This window comes from Ahaetulla prasina, chromosome 3 (assembly GCF_028640845.1).
Source record: "Ahaetulla prasina isolate Xishuangbanna chromosome 3, ASM2864084v1, whole genome shotgun sequence".
NCBI lineage: Eukaryota > Metazoa > Chordata > Lepidosauria > Squamata > Colubridae > Ahaetulla > Ahaetulla prasina.
In genome coordinates this window covers 127,024,859-127,042,955 of record NC_080541.1, presented here as the reverse complement: position 1 = coordinate 127,042,955, position 18,097 = coordinate 127,024,859, and the positions used below count along the sequence as shown (strand labels likewise).

Genomic DNA, 18,097 nt, shown 5'->3' with positions numbered 1-18,097 from the left:
ATTTGCTTAATGACCTCTGCCTTGTTTTGCGGATTTTGTTATTAGAATATTTTAATTCAGGCTGCCTGTTGATTTAATATCGTTAGCTGTTTTTATCTCTTTTTATAGTTTTGTGCACAGCCCAGTCCACAGTAATTGAGCAGCCAATACATTTAAATAAATAAAATTTCATATTGTTCAGCAGTAATGCAATTTCCATACCATGGTCATAATGCTATCCCTTGACTCACCTGCGTATAGAAGCCACTAGCTGCTTCTAGAAAGAGAGAGAGGTTTGCCTGAACTTCACTCCGGTTTGGATTTGCTCGGTTTTTTGCTTGACCCTGTAGAGTTGTGATCTGATTCTTAAAGGCATGATTCCACCTATAAAAAGGGAGCAGTTTTCATTGTTCTATGTTACACAAAAAAGCTGATATACTGAATGATACCTGCTTGAAGGAGAAGGGAATATAGGGGAGTGCTGTTTCAATGAAGCTTCTAGAGTACCACAAATATTATCTTCACGTTATGACCATATACCTACCTAACCCTTCTCTTCACTTGTTGACACTTATGTCAAACATCAGTAATGACCAAAAAGATTCATGTAAATGAGGATTGTCAGAAAGCCTGCCTAGTAATAAGAACTGGGAGTGAGTATTACCCTTTTTTCTCTTTACGGACCAAAAAAATCCCCAGATTGCTCAGTAGAAAAAGGCCCAGTGGAAGGATGAGTTCTCTCTAAGATCACATTGTGACAAGGGGGGGAGATGAACCTGGCTGTCTACAACAATCAGTAATAGAGCAGCTGCAGGGAGTTTCTTCTCTGCAAAGTAGAACACTATGCTTGTGATGCAGCAAATGCTTGGAACTGAAAGGCTATGCATTCTGGAAACAGGTACTGGACAAGGATATCAAGAACTGCCAGCTAATATTTAGTACCCACAGGAAATGCCAATCAGCTAAGGTTGAATTGGATATAAATTCATCCAAGGCTTTGGCTTGCATGAATGGTTTCCCAACTGTCTTTTCTTCTTCTCCTCTTTCCTTGAATGTCTTTTTTTTTAAGTTTGTAAACTCAATGACAAAACTTATTCTTTTTTAATTGGGAGTCAATATGTGCTTGAAATCAACCAAATAGCTATAATATTACTGCTCCTATATTACCACCAACTACTTGCAGTGTAGGAAAAAAACCGCAGAAGTTTCATCTAAAATCCAATTTTTCAAAATAATTTTCCAGTCTGCACACATCTTGTTCAGTTCAGTTTAGTTTAGTTTATTGATTAGCTCATAGGCCATATCAAAATACAGAACTCCAAACACAAATTATTAATAAAATTCTATAAAAAACAAGTTAAAATGAAATTGGAGTAAAATACAATATATAAATAAATAACATAAGATAAAATTATGTTTCAGTATAACCCCTATAATCTACCCCAATCAGACCCACATATGCCGATCTCAACCAAACCATTTTACTCAAGTACTTGTTCAGTTAAAAAAGAGATTGTACGTATAGTCCTTATTACCACAATTGGAACCAGAATTTTGGTTGTAAATTATTGCAGTCATAAATAAAGTTGGACTGGGTTTAATGACAATTTTTATGGTAATCATTAAGTGAATCACAATTCTTCAATGGTTGTTGTTGTTGTTTTTTGCCAGAAACTAGCAAAAAAGATTATGAACTGTGATCGCATGAGTATAGGGTGCTGCAACCGGTCATAAATGTAAGCCAGCTGCCAGCACCTGAATTGTGACCATAGGACTGTGGGGTTGGTGTGATAGTAGAGATTATAAATCCCAGGCCATCATAACTTTGTTAAGTGAATGGTTGTTAAGTCAAGGACTACTAGCATCTTTAACAAAATAATATAAGCCAAACTTAATTATACTTACAGATCCTGTTCCACTTTTTTATCCAATGCATACTCCAAATCTGTTACTAACATTTTCTGGTATAAGTCCTGTAAAGCTTGTCGAGATGTCCAGGCTTCGGCTGGTCCCAGCTTCGAATCTGAAAAATACAGATATATTTGTGTTTGTGCGTGTATATGTGTTTGCGAATGTATCTGTATGTATGTGTCTGTCTCTATGTACACTTGCCCTAGACCTGTGATAGCGAACCTATGGCATGCGGGCCAGAGGTGGCACGCAGAGCCCTCTCTGCTAGCACGCATGCCGTCGCCCCAGGCCGATCTCCATGATGTTTCTTTCATGAGCTTTTGTTTCCCTGCAAACGACGAAACAGAAGCTCACGAAAGAAAAAGATCTTACCTCTTGCCGCGCTGCCAGTGTTGGGATGCTCTGTCTCCCACCGGCTAGCTGGTCTTCAGATCTCTGCTGTGCATGTGCGCACGCCTGCACATGCCCATGCCCGCACATGTCAGTTTGGGCATGCGGTGCCTAAAAGGTTCACCATTACTGCTTTAGACCAATGGTCCTCAAACTTTGTTATCTGAAAAACCTTTCTCAATGTGAAAAATTGTATAGATCCCATTAATAAATGTTTTATATAATACCTTGTCATAGATTTCTCTCCTTTAAACAAAACAAAGGCATGAACATTTTACATTTTCACTATAAGAATAAGTATAAACAGTCATGTGGACCCCCAAGATAATTCTTATGGAACCCTGGGTTTCTAGGAAATGGTCTTGGTTTTATTGATTCTCGACCAATAAAGCATTGTCTTAGCTCTGAACTAGCTTGCACACAGTTAACTTCTCTTTAGTTTTCGCAGAATTCAAAATAAGAAATTTGGAACAGTGGCACATGGAAGTTAGTGGAAATAACAAGATTTTCATCTGATCTGGAAGTGTACTGATCACTAGTTGTGATTCAGTTGACCCCAAAGTATCTAAAATCTTGGAGCAGTAGTGCTAGTCCTCCCTTTGTCCTCATTCCTGCTGCCACCCTGTATTTGAGATTGATACCTTTGTATCTTCTTACTCCAAAGCTACTAGAAAGGATGGCTCCTCAACCACATCTATTGATTTTAGTAACTCACCAGATCAGAAAATTAATTAAAACCTGTTTGTGAATTGTGAATCAAATCTGATTACCTAAATTTGGCAGATTTAGATGGTGAAAATATTACCTGTCATGTCAGCCTTCAGGACTTCTGCCTGCCTGTATATAAAATAGATACAATACTTGTTAAAATAATCAATAAATATCAATATTTTAAATAAATTAAAATGCAAGAATATTCAGGACTTACGGATTTGCGCAATTTATCTAAACTGCAATTTGAAATAGAATCTCAGCTCATGTTCTAAGCTTTAGCCTTCATTATAATATATTAAGAATAACATTTTTACCCAGTTCGCAATATATATAGATGTGCTGCCAAAATATAAGCAACAACAGATTGCTAAATTATATTTTTTTCACACAGTGGAAGAAAGGAATAAAAACGTGGGATACTGCGGATTGCATCAAGCTTAGGTATTCATATATGAATTCGTACCCAAGCCATTAGATTAGCAGATATTTTTGTTTTCAATCTCTCTGAGGTATAGCTACTAACACATTTTACTGTTATTTCACATAAATGCCATCCTTCTCAGCAGCTTCAATTGGCACTTTAAGTTTTATATATGTTGTAGTTGTTATATAACACATTGACAAAACTATTCCACGCATGTGTTTAGATCATTTTAGAGCCATTGTTGAAATGATTGGAATTGGCTATTGCACAGAATGGCTGCAACATCATAAAATATTTGTTTTCTAGAGGAACCTAAGTGTCCAGATCTTGACATTGTTTGAAACTGCTCTTTTGAAGTATCTTTTGTTTCAGTTCCAATTAAAGAATGCTTTCTACTATCCCAACTTATTCTTTTACGTAACTAATTATTAAGAACAGAAGAGAATAAATTTAGATGCAACTACTAAGACAACTGTTTCATATAACTTTGTTCAAAGAAAAAATTGCTATAGCACAGCTATATGGAGTAAGTTATAAATATTTATTTATAAATATGCACACTTGCAGCAGTTTCATATACAGCTCACTGGTTTTTATAAGATCATTTTTCATATTCAAGATATCCTAAGAATCTATTTGGAATATGTCCAACACTGGGATTTTTAGGAATTTAAAATTTAAATGTATGTACTAAACAGTTGTTATATAGAAGACAATTATCACAAGGGGAATTCAACAGCATTTATAGGAAGGAGTATTATAGCTTATTTATAAATCTTAGTGTCAAGGTTCCAAGTAACACCCCCAACAAAGTAAGACTCCGAGGCAGGCATTTCCTCAAACTTCCATTTTCTTAGAGCTGTCATATTGGCACATCTGGGAAAACCCGAATCTGAAATCTCCCAGGTTTTCCCCACCCAAAGGAAAGTCAAAGTCCCTTCCCCTGCAGCCACATGTCCATCACATGGTCCAATCAGGTCACCATCCTAACTGGAGTTGTTTCCCAGTTGTTGCCTCTCCAGATGCAGGCTGAACGTCCTTGATTCCCAATGAAAGAATGTTGTTATGGTTATACATCTCATCCTGTCACCATCCAACCCCCACTCCCTGTTCCCACAGCATGCCCATCCACCAAGTGTAGAAGCCCTGAAGATCGAAAGAAAAGGATGGCCTCCAAGGCTGACACTTAGCCAGCATGCCAAGGATGATGTGTATGAACAGCAAATAATAGGCAAAACTTAAAAATACATGCACATACACCAGTTAAAATGAGAGTGGGTTTTTTCCACATAACTGGACAGGATAATACAAATATCTATTTTAACTTGTGTTCCTAATCTATTTTTTGTGGTGCTGTTTTTGATAGGTTGGACTGTTTTTCCCCTTTGTGTAAAGGCAGATGCAAAAAACGAGTTAAGTAGTTCTGCTTTTTCTTTGTTCTTGTCACCTTCTTGCCACTTTCTCCCAGCAATGGATCAATTGTTTCCTTGACTTTTTTCTTGTTTTTAACATATTGGAAGAAACTTTTTTTTCTGTTATTTTTTACTTTTGTCACAAGCCTTTGTTCGCTGTGAGTCTTAGCTTTCCTCACTTCATCTTTGCAGGCTTGGGCTATTTGCTGATATTCTGCCTTAGTTATGTGCCCCTCTTTCCACTTTTTATGCTTGTCCTTTTTGTCATTCAATTTGTCAGAGAGTTCTTTATGCAGCCATGCTGGCTTCTTTTAGGAGCTGTTATTTTTCTTCTTCATTTGGTATTGTGCTAGACTGGGCTTTCATAATCGCACTTTTCAAAATTTCTCAAGCTTCTTGAGTTGTTTTTGTCTTGAGGATTCACATCATTGAATCCTTCCCAAGTTCTCTCGAAGTTTATTGAAATTAGCTCTCTTAAAGTCCAAGACTCTAGTTTGACTGTTCTATCGCTTGTGCTTGCATAATGTTGAATTCCAATATTGCATGATCGCTCACCCCCCCAAGGTTCCTGTAGCTTCAACACCTTCTATCATTTCATCTCTGTTAGAAAGAATTAAGTCCAATATGGCTGATCCCCTTGTTCCCTTCTTTACTTTTTGGGAAACAAAGTTGTCTGCTAGGTTTGTCAGGAACCTGTTTGATCTTCCACTTGGTGCAGAGTTTGTCTTGTTTCCTATTTCAGTTTCTTTCAATTTAGTCATCTACCCACATCCCTCTTTAGAAATATTAATAATTTGTTTTTAAAGAAAAGCAATCTTAAAATACAAAACCTGATTTTTCATGTTTACTTCAACAGCTAAAAAATTAAAAACTTCTTTCCAAAATGTTAAAAATAAAGTAATTTGAATTGGAGAAATCCTAAATACTGAAGTCTAACTGCTTATGTTGAAGAGTAATTTTATTCAAATATAATCATTTCTTCTATTTATGAGAATGTGAATAATTTAGCTGGAAGAATTATGAAAAAAATGTCTCACTATATGCTGTATTTCCTTTGCCTATGCCTTGTGCAAATATAATACACACTCACACACACACACACACACACACACACACACACACACACACCATGCTATGTTTGTTCATTTTCCTCTAAAAACAGACTTACGCCTGAAACCTGAGGGCCTGCTATCAAAGTTGCACATCAATTTCCTGTCAGCTGGTATTTTCAGTTTCAAAATACATCTTCCAAATCCTGATGTTTCATTTAGCTCTTTTATTTCCATATTAATATTATTTGTTTTTAAAGAAAAGCAATCTTAAAATACAAAACCTGATTTTCATGTTTACTTCAACAGCTAAAAATTAAAAACTTCTTTCCAAAATGTTAAAAATAAAGTAATTTGAATTGGAGAAATCCTAAATACTGAAGTCTAACTGCTTATGTTGAAGAGTAATTTTATTCAAATATAATCATTTCTTCTATTTATGAGAATGTGAATAATTTAGCTGGAAGAATTATGAAAAAAATGTCTCAATATATGCTGTATTTCCTTTGCCTATGCCTTGTGCAAATATAATACACACACACACACTATATATATATATATATATACCCGTGAAAACCTCAGAAAACATATATATATATAAGCAGAAATTCAATAGAAATAATATTGTCTTTGTTTCCATTCATATCTATTTTAGAATATCCAAAACACAAGCTGAAACAAGGAACTGACCAGAGTTAAAGCCTAACCTATTTAATCACATTTGCCATACGAAACCAACCACTTTTATTTAGCACTATAACAAGAGCAGTACACCTGTCACTCTCTCTCAGCCCAACCTACCTCACAGAATTGTTCTTATAGGAAAACAGGAAGAGGAAGGTATACTGGATATGTTTGTTGCCTTGAGTTACTTGTAAAAATAATACAGGTACTATACAAACAAACAAATTAATAGTGATAGTGCAGAACACAGTTTTAATATATTTTCACAATTGCTGTACATTAATGGGCTTCTTTTTCTTGTAACAATTCACCATCATACTACTTTTCATCATTGTGCATTTCCAATACCTGTGAGCAAGCAAGCATGCACTAAAAAGGGGGCAAAGTAGCAGATGTACATAGACTTTCACACATCCTGGTCCAATGGAATACCCATGTTTGGCCATGATAACTCTAAAAGAGCTATTACTTTTCTGCTCCAATAGAGAACTTGCATTAATACCCCAGTCATTCTGTGAGAGGGTTGTTTTAAGCCACAATTCCTCTCCAAAGTGGAGCATGAGCCCCACTGGAATACCATGGTCCTGAAACTGGAAGAGGCTGTGCAAAATACAAGTATCACACTCTTTTTTAAACCACTCTCAGACATCTAGTAAGGATTAAATCAACAAACAGTAGTGCCTACAAAACTGATGCAACATTTGTAGCATTTTCAAATGAACAGTTTCAGAGAGGGAGGGAACTTTTCCAACAACTCTACAACCATGAAGAGCCACAGGTGTCACCAGTAGATCCACTACTCTACTTATCCAAATGCCCCCAAAAAATCAGGAGTGAAACATTGTGCCCACAATAGAAGCATAAAGCTAACAAAAAATGGGAGAACAGATGGATGGAGCTACAACTGCGGCACCCAGAGCTAGTGACCATTTCATTAAGTGACTACATTTATAGTTAATTTGGCATTCACAGAAAGTCTCCACTATATGGAAACAAAGTATTATAATCTGTATTTTGGAAAAAAGATGACAGCAATTCAAAAGCAACTGGGCCATAAGTTTTATTGTCAGTATCAATAAAGGAGAATATGTGTAGCTTAGAGTTGAAATGAGGGTCCTTTGTCCTCTTGGACTTGGTTGTTTTCTTGCAGACGTTTCATTACCCAAACTAGCACCGATGATGTTACCTAATTTGGGTAATGAAACCCAAACGACTGTCATAAAAAGAGTGGAAAAACAACCAAACTCAGAGAGTTCCAGGACTCCTTTATTTATTGTTAGTCCTTGGAAAGGTCTTCATAAGAATCAAATAACTACATTTCCAGAAACAATAGGAAAAATAATTAGAGGAAAGTAGTCTAGTTTCCACCCTAACCAAGGATACTGTGACCAGATTTTCATCATCAGACAACTAATGGATGAGAGAATTCAATGAGATAAATAACCACTTGCTCATTGACTCTGAAGCAACTTCGACAGCGTACATTAGTCAGTTTTATGGAAAGAACTGAAAACCCACAAATTCTACAACAATTCCAACAACTGTGTACGTATCCAAAATTAATGTTCAGTTCTTGATTCGAACAGGCATTAGGTATGGCTGTGTGATCTCAACCCTTCTGTTCAAAGTCATACGGATGCTATTATGGAGAAAGGTTTAGAAGGCACTGCAATGAAACCCATTATCTTCAATTTACAACAACTGGGACTGGAATTTCTATCATTAGTTGTTATAGTCAAGGCTCCCACATGACTGAACCCGATTTTTCCACTCTTTTTATGGCAGTCGTTAAATGAATCACACAATTGTACGTCGGAACCATGCAATCATTAAGCGAATAAGGTGGTTGTTAAGTAAATCCATTCCTCTGCATAGGTGAGGCTTTTTGCCGGCAACCAGCAAAAAATATTGGAAATCAAGGTCTTGTGACTATGGGACACATAAGAAAATAAGAAAATAAAAACTAATTTATCTGTGAAGTACAAACTGGACAGTAAAGGAATTGCAGAGACTGTAGAACAATTGAAACAAAGTATCATGGCTATTGCAGAGAAAATCAAGTGATATGCCAATCAAATAATTCAATTCTAGCAGAACTTGCACTTGAGAGGAAATCAGCCTCAATTCCAAAAAACGCTTGAAAATATGGAAGGACTGGTCACAAATAATGTAAAGCCTGGCAAAGAAGGACCCTAGAATTTTGGAAAAGATTGTGGGAAAATAATTGGAGTCACAATAGGCATGCAACATGAATCAAGCAAGTTGAAAACATAGTGAAAGTACTTGGTATAGAAGAAATTAGATTAATTAAGGAAATAGTACAAAAGCAATCAGAGAAGGATAAAAACTTGACTGATCCTATATCAGATGAGTTCCATGGATTCTGGCTAAAATAACTGACAAATCTACACTTGAGGTTGGCAAACCAGATGAATAGGGTTTGGAAGCACCAGAAAATAAAAAAATGGCTAACGGCTGAAAGTACATTCCTAACTCAGAAGGTGAAGAAAAAGGGAAATGAGCCTCAAAACTACAGGCCTGTAACCTGTTTGCCAATAATATACAAACTACTTATGAATGTAAATAAATGTAAATTAAATCTACAGCTATTAAAATATAGAACAAAAAGGGTGCTACAAAAATTCAAGAAGAATAGTGTGAGAATATTTGGGATAAAACTCGGCATCCACTTGTGGCATATTGACAATATGGGCCCAAACTAATCAGAACTGCTGATTAATAGGGGACAGTACCTGTGGCATGGATAAAATTAACTGCAACTTGGAGTCTATAAAGATCAAACGGTAACAAACATTAAGAAACAAAATAGAAAACATATCAGGTCTGTGAAGATGCTGGGTATGGCTCGTAATGCAGATTTTTGCTCTTTAGCAAGTCATTGAAAATATACGAATGTGAAAAAAGAAAGTTTATTCTAGGTTGTAGTTTACAGAAAGCATAAGATATAACAGGTAGGCTTGAATTATGAAAAGGTTTCCATGAATATAAATGTGATAAGCAGTCTATGACGACAGTAAAGAACACATGAAAAAAATGAAATGTTAAGAGAATATTTATTACACTGTAATGCTGTAAAATGATTAATATATTAATGGATAAATATATACAAAATTACTGTGGTGCCAGCAAAAGTTATATTGATGAAAAATAAGGATATATGTGTATTATTCTATGCATATAATGCCATGTTACTTGTTGAGAACATGAATAGTTTGCTGAGAAATCTGGATAGAAGAAGTAGGGATCTTAATGTTGCAAAAATCCAGATAGTTACTGTATGTTTGATGAGAAAGAAGACGTGAACAACTGCAAGTTTTATATAAACAGCAAAAAACTAGAGAGTCAATGACTGCACGTACTGGTTGAATCTGGTACAGGATGGTAGGTGTACATGATACGTTGCAAAGAATTAATATTTATCACAATACATGAAAGGGCTGTCTATAAGAGTGTGCTTATCTCCAATTTGTGATGTAAAAGTAAATAGTAGATATACCAGAAAAAAACATCAAAGTGGAACACAGTCAAAATGAATTAATTAAAAAATCTGTTTGCTAAAATACTAATACACACCCACCCTAATGTGATAGTAAGTTTATGAATAACTGTAAGCACAATGTATCTGCAAGGATTTGGTTTAAGAATATGTCAAACCTATGTTCTTTTTTACATCTCAAAAATAACTAAAAAACCCTCCCACCAATTTTGTGCTAAGCACAGCGTAATTAATACTTTAAGGATCCTCCCCCCCAAGTTTGCTGTACAGTGTATGGTAACATGATTAACCACAGCAAGAGAAAAACTCAAGATGATTTTTCTCTCTATGGGTACCAATTTTCCAAATTCTAGTGTTCAGAAGATGGTTGGTCTAATTCCTATAATCTAATGGATTGCTATTGAGGAATTGAGGAACCATCTCATCCTAATAGGATTGGCATGCCAGCAAAGGTAGCATGTATTGGTCCCATCAGACTCTTGCCCTTTGGAATATCTTGCCCCCCAGAGTGAGATTGGCTCTCACCCTCCTGACTTTCCATACTAGGATAAAGACCTGGCTTTGCCAGTTGGGATGGGACTCCAATGGGGGAACATCATGCTGGAAGTAGTTGACAGATTAATAACATTAATATCTATTTTATAATGCTTTATTCTTATTGAAAAAAAGCTGTTGCATTGTTTTATACTTTTTAATATTATTAACCACCCAGGGTTACCTTGTGGTGAGATGGCAATAAACAAATTTCACAGATATATAGATATTATAAATAGATAGATAGATAAGAGACTAAACCCAACACATTGGCCACAAATGTGTTGAGGAAAACAGATCATTATTTTCCTATTCCTCTTTAAAAGAAAAGGTGGAAGATCAATTCAAACATAAGAAATTAAGTTCTGTACAGAGACAAGACCACCACCTCTCACAGGCTTAAGCAAAAAAAATTATTGGTGTTTCAACATCAAGAAATTTATATATACAATATTAAACAACCAAATAGAAAAAGTATACTATTTTGATTTAAAATAGAGTTTTAAAATCTGAATTACCAACAGGCTATTAATAGAATCTTCAAAAATCATGTTGGATATCCGTTCTAATTAAGATTTTGATCTCATTCACTAGACTTTAAATAAACACTTGAGGTTCTGAATTCATTGTGTATTTTACCCTCACACAGGCTCAAAGGCAATCCACAATCAACATTGAAAGTTACACCTAATTGCACTACCATATCTTCAAAGTCAAATATAAGAATTGTATTATATTTATATCCCACCTTTTCTCTTTGGAGTTTAACACAATATATATAAGCCTACAAGATAATTATTTACATCACAACTCTCTGAAATAGGTTACACTGAAATTTCATGACTGCACCTACATCCCACATATTTAAAAAGTATAGATTTCCCACCTCTTGAATGTGTGATAACATTTTATTTATCAGAGGTCACTTTAGTCAGATTAGAACTTACCTCATGATTTTGAAATATCACAAGTATACCCTAGGCTTTATATAAATATGATGTGGCTTATGTATTATGAACTTCTATAGAGAATAAGTGAGTTTGGGATCAATTCTAAATCATAAGCCTATGCATGTTTACTCAAACATCAGCATGACTTCACTCAGTAAAGTTCATAATTTAGTTATCAGTTTTGCAACCTATAATATCTTATAATCTTTTATATACTTCACTTATTATGTTTAATTAATTTAAATTTATTGGTTGCCCAACTTCACGGACTATCACTTAGAGGTGAAAAATATTTAAAAGTCAAAATAATATTTGGTTATCCTGGTTTTACAATTACAAAATAGTGGTCCTTTACTTTTCACCACAATATTTATAAATATATTTGCCCCACAATATAATACTATGATCATACAGAATCTGTATTTCTCTAGGAAAATTTTATTGTGGGATCAATTTCAATGGCAAATTTACAGACAAGAACAGTAAGGAAATATGTAAAAAATAACACATCTCTACTGGAATGGGCCATAATACAATTATTATTACAAGAATCTATCTATATAATATTAAAAGTCCTGTTCCAGTTATCTTTAACTGGACAAAATAATACCTCACAGGGCAAGAATTTTTGAACTAAGGTACAGCATGATCTATTTTCAAGGCAGATATATCTCAGAATGGATCCCAATATCTCCAGTAAAGGCAATGCTGTAGAGCAGGGGTCTGCAACCTTAACAGTCAAAGAGCCATTTGGATCCATTTTCCCACAGAAACACTGGGAGCCACAAAACCTGGGTAGGCATGGCCAACTCAACATCACTCCCACCCAGTCACATGACTTCCCAGCCATGCCTACCCAGGTTTTGTAGCTCTGGGTGTTTTCTGTGGGAAATGGGTCTCTCTCTCTCTCTCTCCCTCCCAGGAAGGTGGTGAGAGCAAGTTGCAAGAGTACTGGCCTGGCCCAGCTGTGGTTGACGCCGCTGCTCTCGGTGCCTCCATTGTCTGTTCAGTGCTCTCACAGTGCCTTGTGCAGCACACTTAAATTTAGTGCGCGTCACAATGGGGGAGATGGCGTACCCTCCTCCTCCTGGAGCCCATTACGATGTGAAGCATCAGCCACAGCTGGGCCGAGCTGAGCCAGTGTCTCAGGCTGGAGAGCAAGTCACATGTCTCCCCGAGCGACCGAGGTGCACGTCCCTCACACTCTGGAATATGGAATGAGTCTCCATCCCTGCCGTCCCCCTTACCTTCTCAGGCCAAGCGAGGAGTGACTGGGAGGGGAGGGCAGGGTCGGGGACAGCTAGCCCACAGAGAGCCACAGCAAGGGGATGAAAGAGCCACATGTGGCTCAGGAGCCGCATATTGCCGACACCCGCATTTAGAGTTTCTATCATTGTAGAAGACATTGAAGAATCTTGTAAGAAATATCACTGAAACAATGACCCAACAGAACACAAGTTGTCTAGTTGGCTATAAAACCAAAGCTTTGAGAAAGGATTACACAAACAAATCCAAGATAACCTGAAACTGCTATAGAGGTTCAGTATGGTCACAACAGAATTATTATATCAAGAGCAATCTACATAATTATTCTGATAAAAGAGAAGTAAGCAAATGTAAAGACAGAAAATATGTACTGTTAATGAGAAAAAAATATTTTATAATTTCATTATACTCTACCAGTAATGACTGTTCAGAACGTGTACAGATTAGAACTATTTATTTCATTTTCTAATAGTTTAAGAGCACAATAAGCTGAATTAGCCTATCCACATTTTCTTTCCTCAAAATTTCAATTCAAAAGGCACTAGTTTTTTAATAGAAAGTTTGCTTTCATCTCACATACTATGATGCCCAATAAAAGTAACCAAAGTGGTACCCTGAGTAGGACTGCAAAGGCATTTTAAGAGACACTTTCAGAATCTATCCTAAAACTATTGCCATGGCCTTCAAAATATTTCAATTATTGAAGAGTCTTCTGCAATTTCAGAGCAAATCTTGGGGAGAGAAAAAAAGCAGATAAAGTCTACTATATGTAATGTTTCTGAATAAAAAAACTTATCGGAAAAAAGTAAAAAACTACTATTCTAAGTTAAATGATAAAATAAAAAAAATATTTAAAGACATATCTCCAAGATAACTGATAAAACAAAAAACTCAAAGCTTTTCTGGAACAAAAATGAACAAAAGAAACTGCTACCTTTGATGAAGAAATAGAAGCTAGGTCTACAACTACAGAGTCACTGCTACCAGCAAAAATTATTCATTTTAGTGGAATAGGTGAAACCTAAGTAAGGCCTGATTTGGTAAACATGGTGGGAGAGTTGATCCAAAAACAAAGCATGATCCTAATGAAAGTTAGTTCAAAACTGTAACTTTTCAAATTACAGTTAGCGTCTTAAATTCAGAAGTCAGTCTAGCTCAATGTGGGAAATTTGCATTAACATTGTAATCACACCCCATCAACTGCCAAACTATTGAATGCCCTTAACGCATAAATATTTCTCACCAGCATCACCTTTCTTTATCTACATTTAATACATTTATTTAACTTTATCCTTCCAAGAGTGGTGTAGTGGCCTAGTATTGAAGACCCTGTCCCTTCCACTCCAAAGGTTGAGAGTTCAATCCTAGGTAGCAGCAGATAGTTCTCTCCTACGGTGCAAAGAAAAAATATCTGCTGTGAACTCCTATGGTATCAGGAAGAGTATCTGGCCAGTAAACGCTCAGGTTCATCCAATCCCCCTGACTCTACCCTGAATTTAAGGGATTACAGAATCGTTTTATTTAACTTTATTCTTCCAAAACCTGTTCTCATTTGAAAATAGAAAAAGGAGAACATGAGATATAGAACTGAACATCTTTGGTTGTAGTGATGATACCCAAATTCAAAGCTGCAGAAGAAAATTTAGAATAAAGTATACAGTAAGAGTATTGTAGAACATTTTAGCTCCCATGAAGCTAAATTTATGCTTTGACAGAAAGAAATGAAGGCACGAAAGAGCAAGCCTAAACAACTTAAAGATGATAGAGAATAATCATCAAGGTGTAAGATAGCCTCCCCAAAATAATCAGATGTTGTGTTTCCCAAATTTATCTCCAATTGCAAGTCTTTAGAGCTTCCAAGCATACATACATACATACATTTACAAAATGAAGAGGATCCATTATCCAAGAACACATGGAGGTTTTTAACCGGGAAAGCCTATTTATTTATTTATTTATTGTTCAAATTTTTATACCGCCCTTCTCCGAAGACTCAGGGCGGTGAGTCTTAGGCAGCCTAAAACCGGCTAAATCTTTATTTGGACAAATTGCTTTAAAACACATAGGAATTATTATTCTTTTTTTTTCATTTTCATATAGCTTAATAGTTTACAGTTGTCAGTATGAGCTTCTGGGCCATATATCGAAAAAAAAATTTAAATCATTTTAGAAGACTTAAATGTATGTTGATAAAACAAAAATAAGTCAACGGGTATGCTATCTATATTATTCTATGAACTGGGTAAATAATAACAATGACATTTATACAACTTTAAAGAACTGAAATAATATAGAAACATAATTTAATTTAAAATGATAGAATAATGCACAGAAATATCTGGGATATAACATACTAAAATTCTATGGCCAAAAACTATGTGCAGTAAAGGCATCATCCAACAACAAACACCTTTTTATTTTTATTCTTCTATCCCATTTTTTTTTTACAAATAACTCAAAGTGGCAAACATATCAACACACTTTCCTATTTTCCTCAGAACAACCACCCTGTGAGGCAAGTTGGGTTGAAAACAATTTACTGGCCCAAGGTCATCCAGCTGGCTTCCATGGCTAACGAGGTAGTCTCCCACTTTCTAGCCTGGTGCTTTGACCACTTGAATTATCTCTTTTCTTTCCAGACAAATAATTTGATTTAGAATTAGTTGACACTGCAGGCTTAGAAGAAGAAACTTGCAGAGGACTGATAACCAAGTTACCATAATTTAGAAATGAATCATAAAGCACATTAAAGATAGATCTCCCAGAAATATTTTATGGGAGTTACTGATTAACTTTACACCTGAGGTAAATTCTTGTACCATTTAACAACGTAAAGCGTAAGTGCGTAACTGAATTTATAGGACAGCTTTCAATTACTGCAACTACAATTCAGGCTGAGAGATAAGTGAATTAACATACGTATATCTAGGACAGCACTTGCATCTTTAAATGAACAAGAGCTCCTCACTTCAGTTCCCTAATAGCCTGTTCCTCTCTGCCATGCAGTCTTCTCATTTGCTCAGCCAACCATTGTCTCACCCATCAGCCATGAAACGTCACTGCCCTTCTGCACATTTCCCACTATATCTCCCTCTCAGTAAGCGCTAGAGCAATCCCTCCTCTGTAGAACCACCTTCTAATTTTGCCTCCTTTATCATCGGCTGCATGTGCACACACACGTCATTTTATTTGTATCACCTACACCCAGCCTTAAAATCGCTTGCGCTCCTTGCAATGTTACTCTATTTCAGAAGGTGTGTAAGGAGCATGGAAAGGCTAATGAGATGATGAGGAATCCATGTTCCATTTTAGCCCGGTAGTCTATTCGCTTACTTTTTCAGGTGCTGCTCGAAATAAACCAATCATGAACACACACCAGACAAATCCCAGACCGATATTATTGTAATGTCTTAAGTTAAATGAAAGACCAAGGTGGGGGGGTGTAGATTTTCACACACACACAGGACACACAGTTGCTGAATAAGCGTCAGGTAACTTAATACTGTGAATGCTAGAATTGAGGGATATGTTAAAAAACAACCACCCTATAGGAGGACGTATGTTTCTCTTCCTCCTGTCACTCTCTCCATCTTCTTCACCAGGAAACCTCCCTTCCCAAAGAGCAGCACAGCATCCCACTCACACACTGGATGGAGTCTCTTCCAGATCTTGTAAAGCTGAGTTTTGATTATTCCTGGTTTCCTGCTGGGTTAGCGGCTCCTCCAGTCCATACAGCTTTCCTAAATGGTGTTTAATCTATCCGCACCCCCATCTCCTACACACACACACGCACACGCACACTTTCTCTCTCTCTCTCTCTTTCTCTCTTTAACGTGCTTCCCATCTTCAATAGGATTTCCCCATCCTCCTCACCGGAGATACTGAGCGCAAAGCAGGCTCATCCTCCGCCGCCGCCGCCGCCGCTCGCTGCCCGCCAGTCCACGCCGGCCCCGCGTCGGGGTCTACAGCTCGGGCCCTTCCGCAGCCTGGGAGCCGCAGCCGCTGCTGCTGCCGCCTCCGGCCGCCGCCATCTTCCCGTGTCGGGCCAGGCTCTTCCTGGAGAGGGAGGAGGCGGGAGGAGGGGAAGAGGTAGCAGCGAGGGGAGGAGGAACAGTTCCGCTCTCCGCCTCCTGACTGGGGGAAAGGAATTCTCGCGAGAGCCTCCCGAACTGCCCCGCCTCCACGTGGAAGGCGGCTGTTGCCTCCCCTGATTCGCGCGGAGCCGGGCAGGCAGGTGCTTGACTACCAGCCGGCGAGCCTCTCAGTCAATGCCTCCTTTTTTCTACTTTCCCACCCTCACTTCCGGGCGCGGCCCAAGCTCAACGGGACCCACTTCCGTCTCTAGTGCACAGTGAAACCCTTCCCTTGTCAGCTCGTGGGCCCGCAAGGCGGACTTCTAATGGGACTTCCCATTGGCGGCGCTGCTGTCATAGCAACGGGGAGTTGCGTGCGAGCGGAGGAGGGGGATGAACAGTGGTGTGGTGTGTGTTATCGCCATGGTAACCGTCGCGACGACTCTAGCGCGCGCTCCTTCCCCGACTACCCACCTGGAAAGTCACCAGCTCCCTCCTTCCCTCGCTCTCCTAACGCCCGTCTGGCAGTTTCTCTCTCAACCGGTGCGAAGACATCTACGGAGACATCTTTTGACACGCCACACGCCCCGCCCCGAATAAGTGGGATTCATTTTATAACAAGACTACTCGAAGTCTGCCGCGAGGTTTGTCGCACCCGTCCGAAGGCTCAGGGCGCCGATCGGAAGCGCCGAGATTTGGTTAACGTTTGACGAGAGATGAAGGGTAACCTTCGAGCCACGGGGTTACCGTGGCGGCTTCTCTTGTGACTCTTTCTGGAGTCGCTTTCCCAGCGTGGCACCCGGACTTCTCCCGCAAGCGGCAGTTGCTCCTTGGGAGTGTCAGGAATAACCGATGAAATAAAAGTAGAATCGTTTAAACTTAGGGTACTGGGATCCCTGCCAAAACCCCTGCCTATTTTTAAAGAAAGTCTTTAATAAAGGGAGTGGAAGTAGGCATGCTGCAGAAGAAATTGCCAACCTTTTGCCTCTTAAGCAGTGCCATGATTTTTTTTTTTTTGCTTTTTTTGCGGGTGGGGGGAGTAAAGTAGAAGATGACTTTGGCCCAGTCCTTTTGTGGACCCTTTATATCTCTTCTCCCCTCCCACACACACACCACCAAAAAAGAAAAAAAAAAGGAGAGAAATATATTCAGGGAGTAATAAAAGATATATTGAGAATTGTAAAGGTGGGCATT

The 18,097-nt window shown here is 37.8% G+C and overlaps 1 protein-coding gene across 2 annotated transcripts in view; it reads right to left on the bottom strand.

Annotated features, from left to right (window-relative positions):
* The window catches only part of SMG7 (SMG7 nonsense mediated mRNA decay factor), a 62,348-nt gene extending 45,448 nt beyond the window's left edge, over positions 1 to 16,900 (bottom strand). The window contains exons 1-4 of one of the 2 annotated variants that reach the window (XM_058176974.1): positions 16,704 to 16,900; positions 3,086 to 3,117; positions 1,885 to 2,002; positions 231 to 363 (exon numbers count right to left, since the gene is read on the bottom strand). In XM_058176974.1, the coding sequence (XP_058032957.1) occupies positions 231 to 363; positions 1,885 to 2,002; positions 3,086 to 3,117; positions 16,704 to 16,732 (312 nt within the window). In that variant the 5' untranslated portion in view covers positions 16,733 to 16,900. The remainder of the gene's footprint in view (positions 1 to 230; positions 364 to 1,884; positions 2,003 to 3,085; positions 3,118 to 16,703) is intronic. The other variant, XM_058176975.1, reaches the window with a different exon arrangement.
* Between the last annotated feature and the right edge of the window lie 1,197 nt (positions 16,901 to 18,097).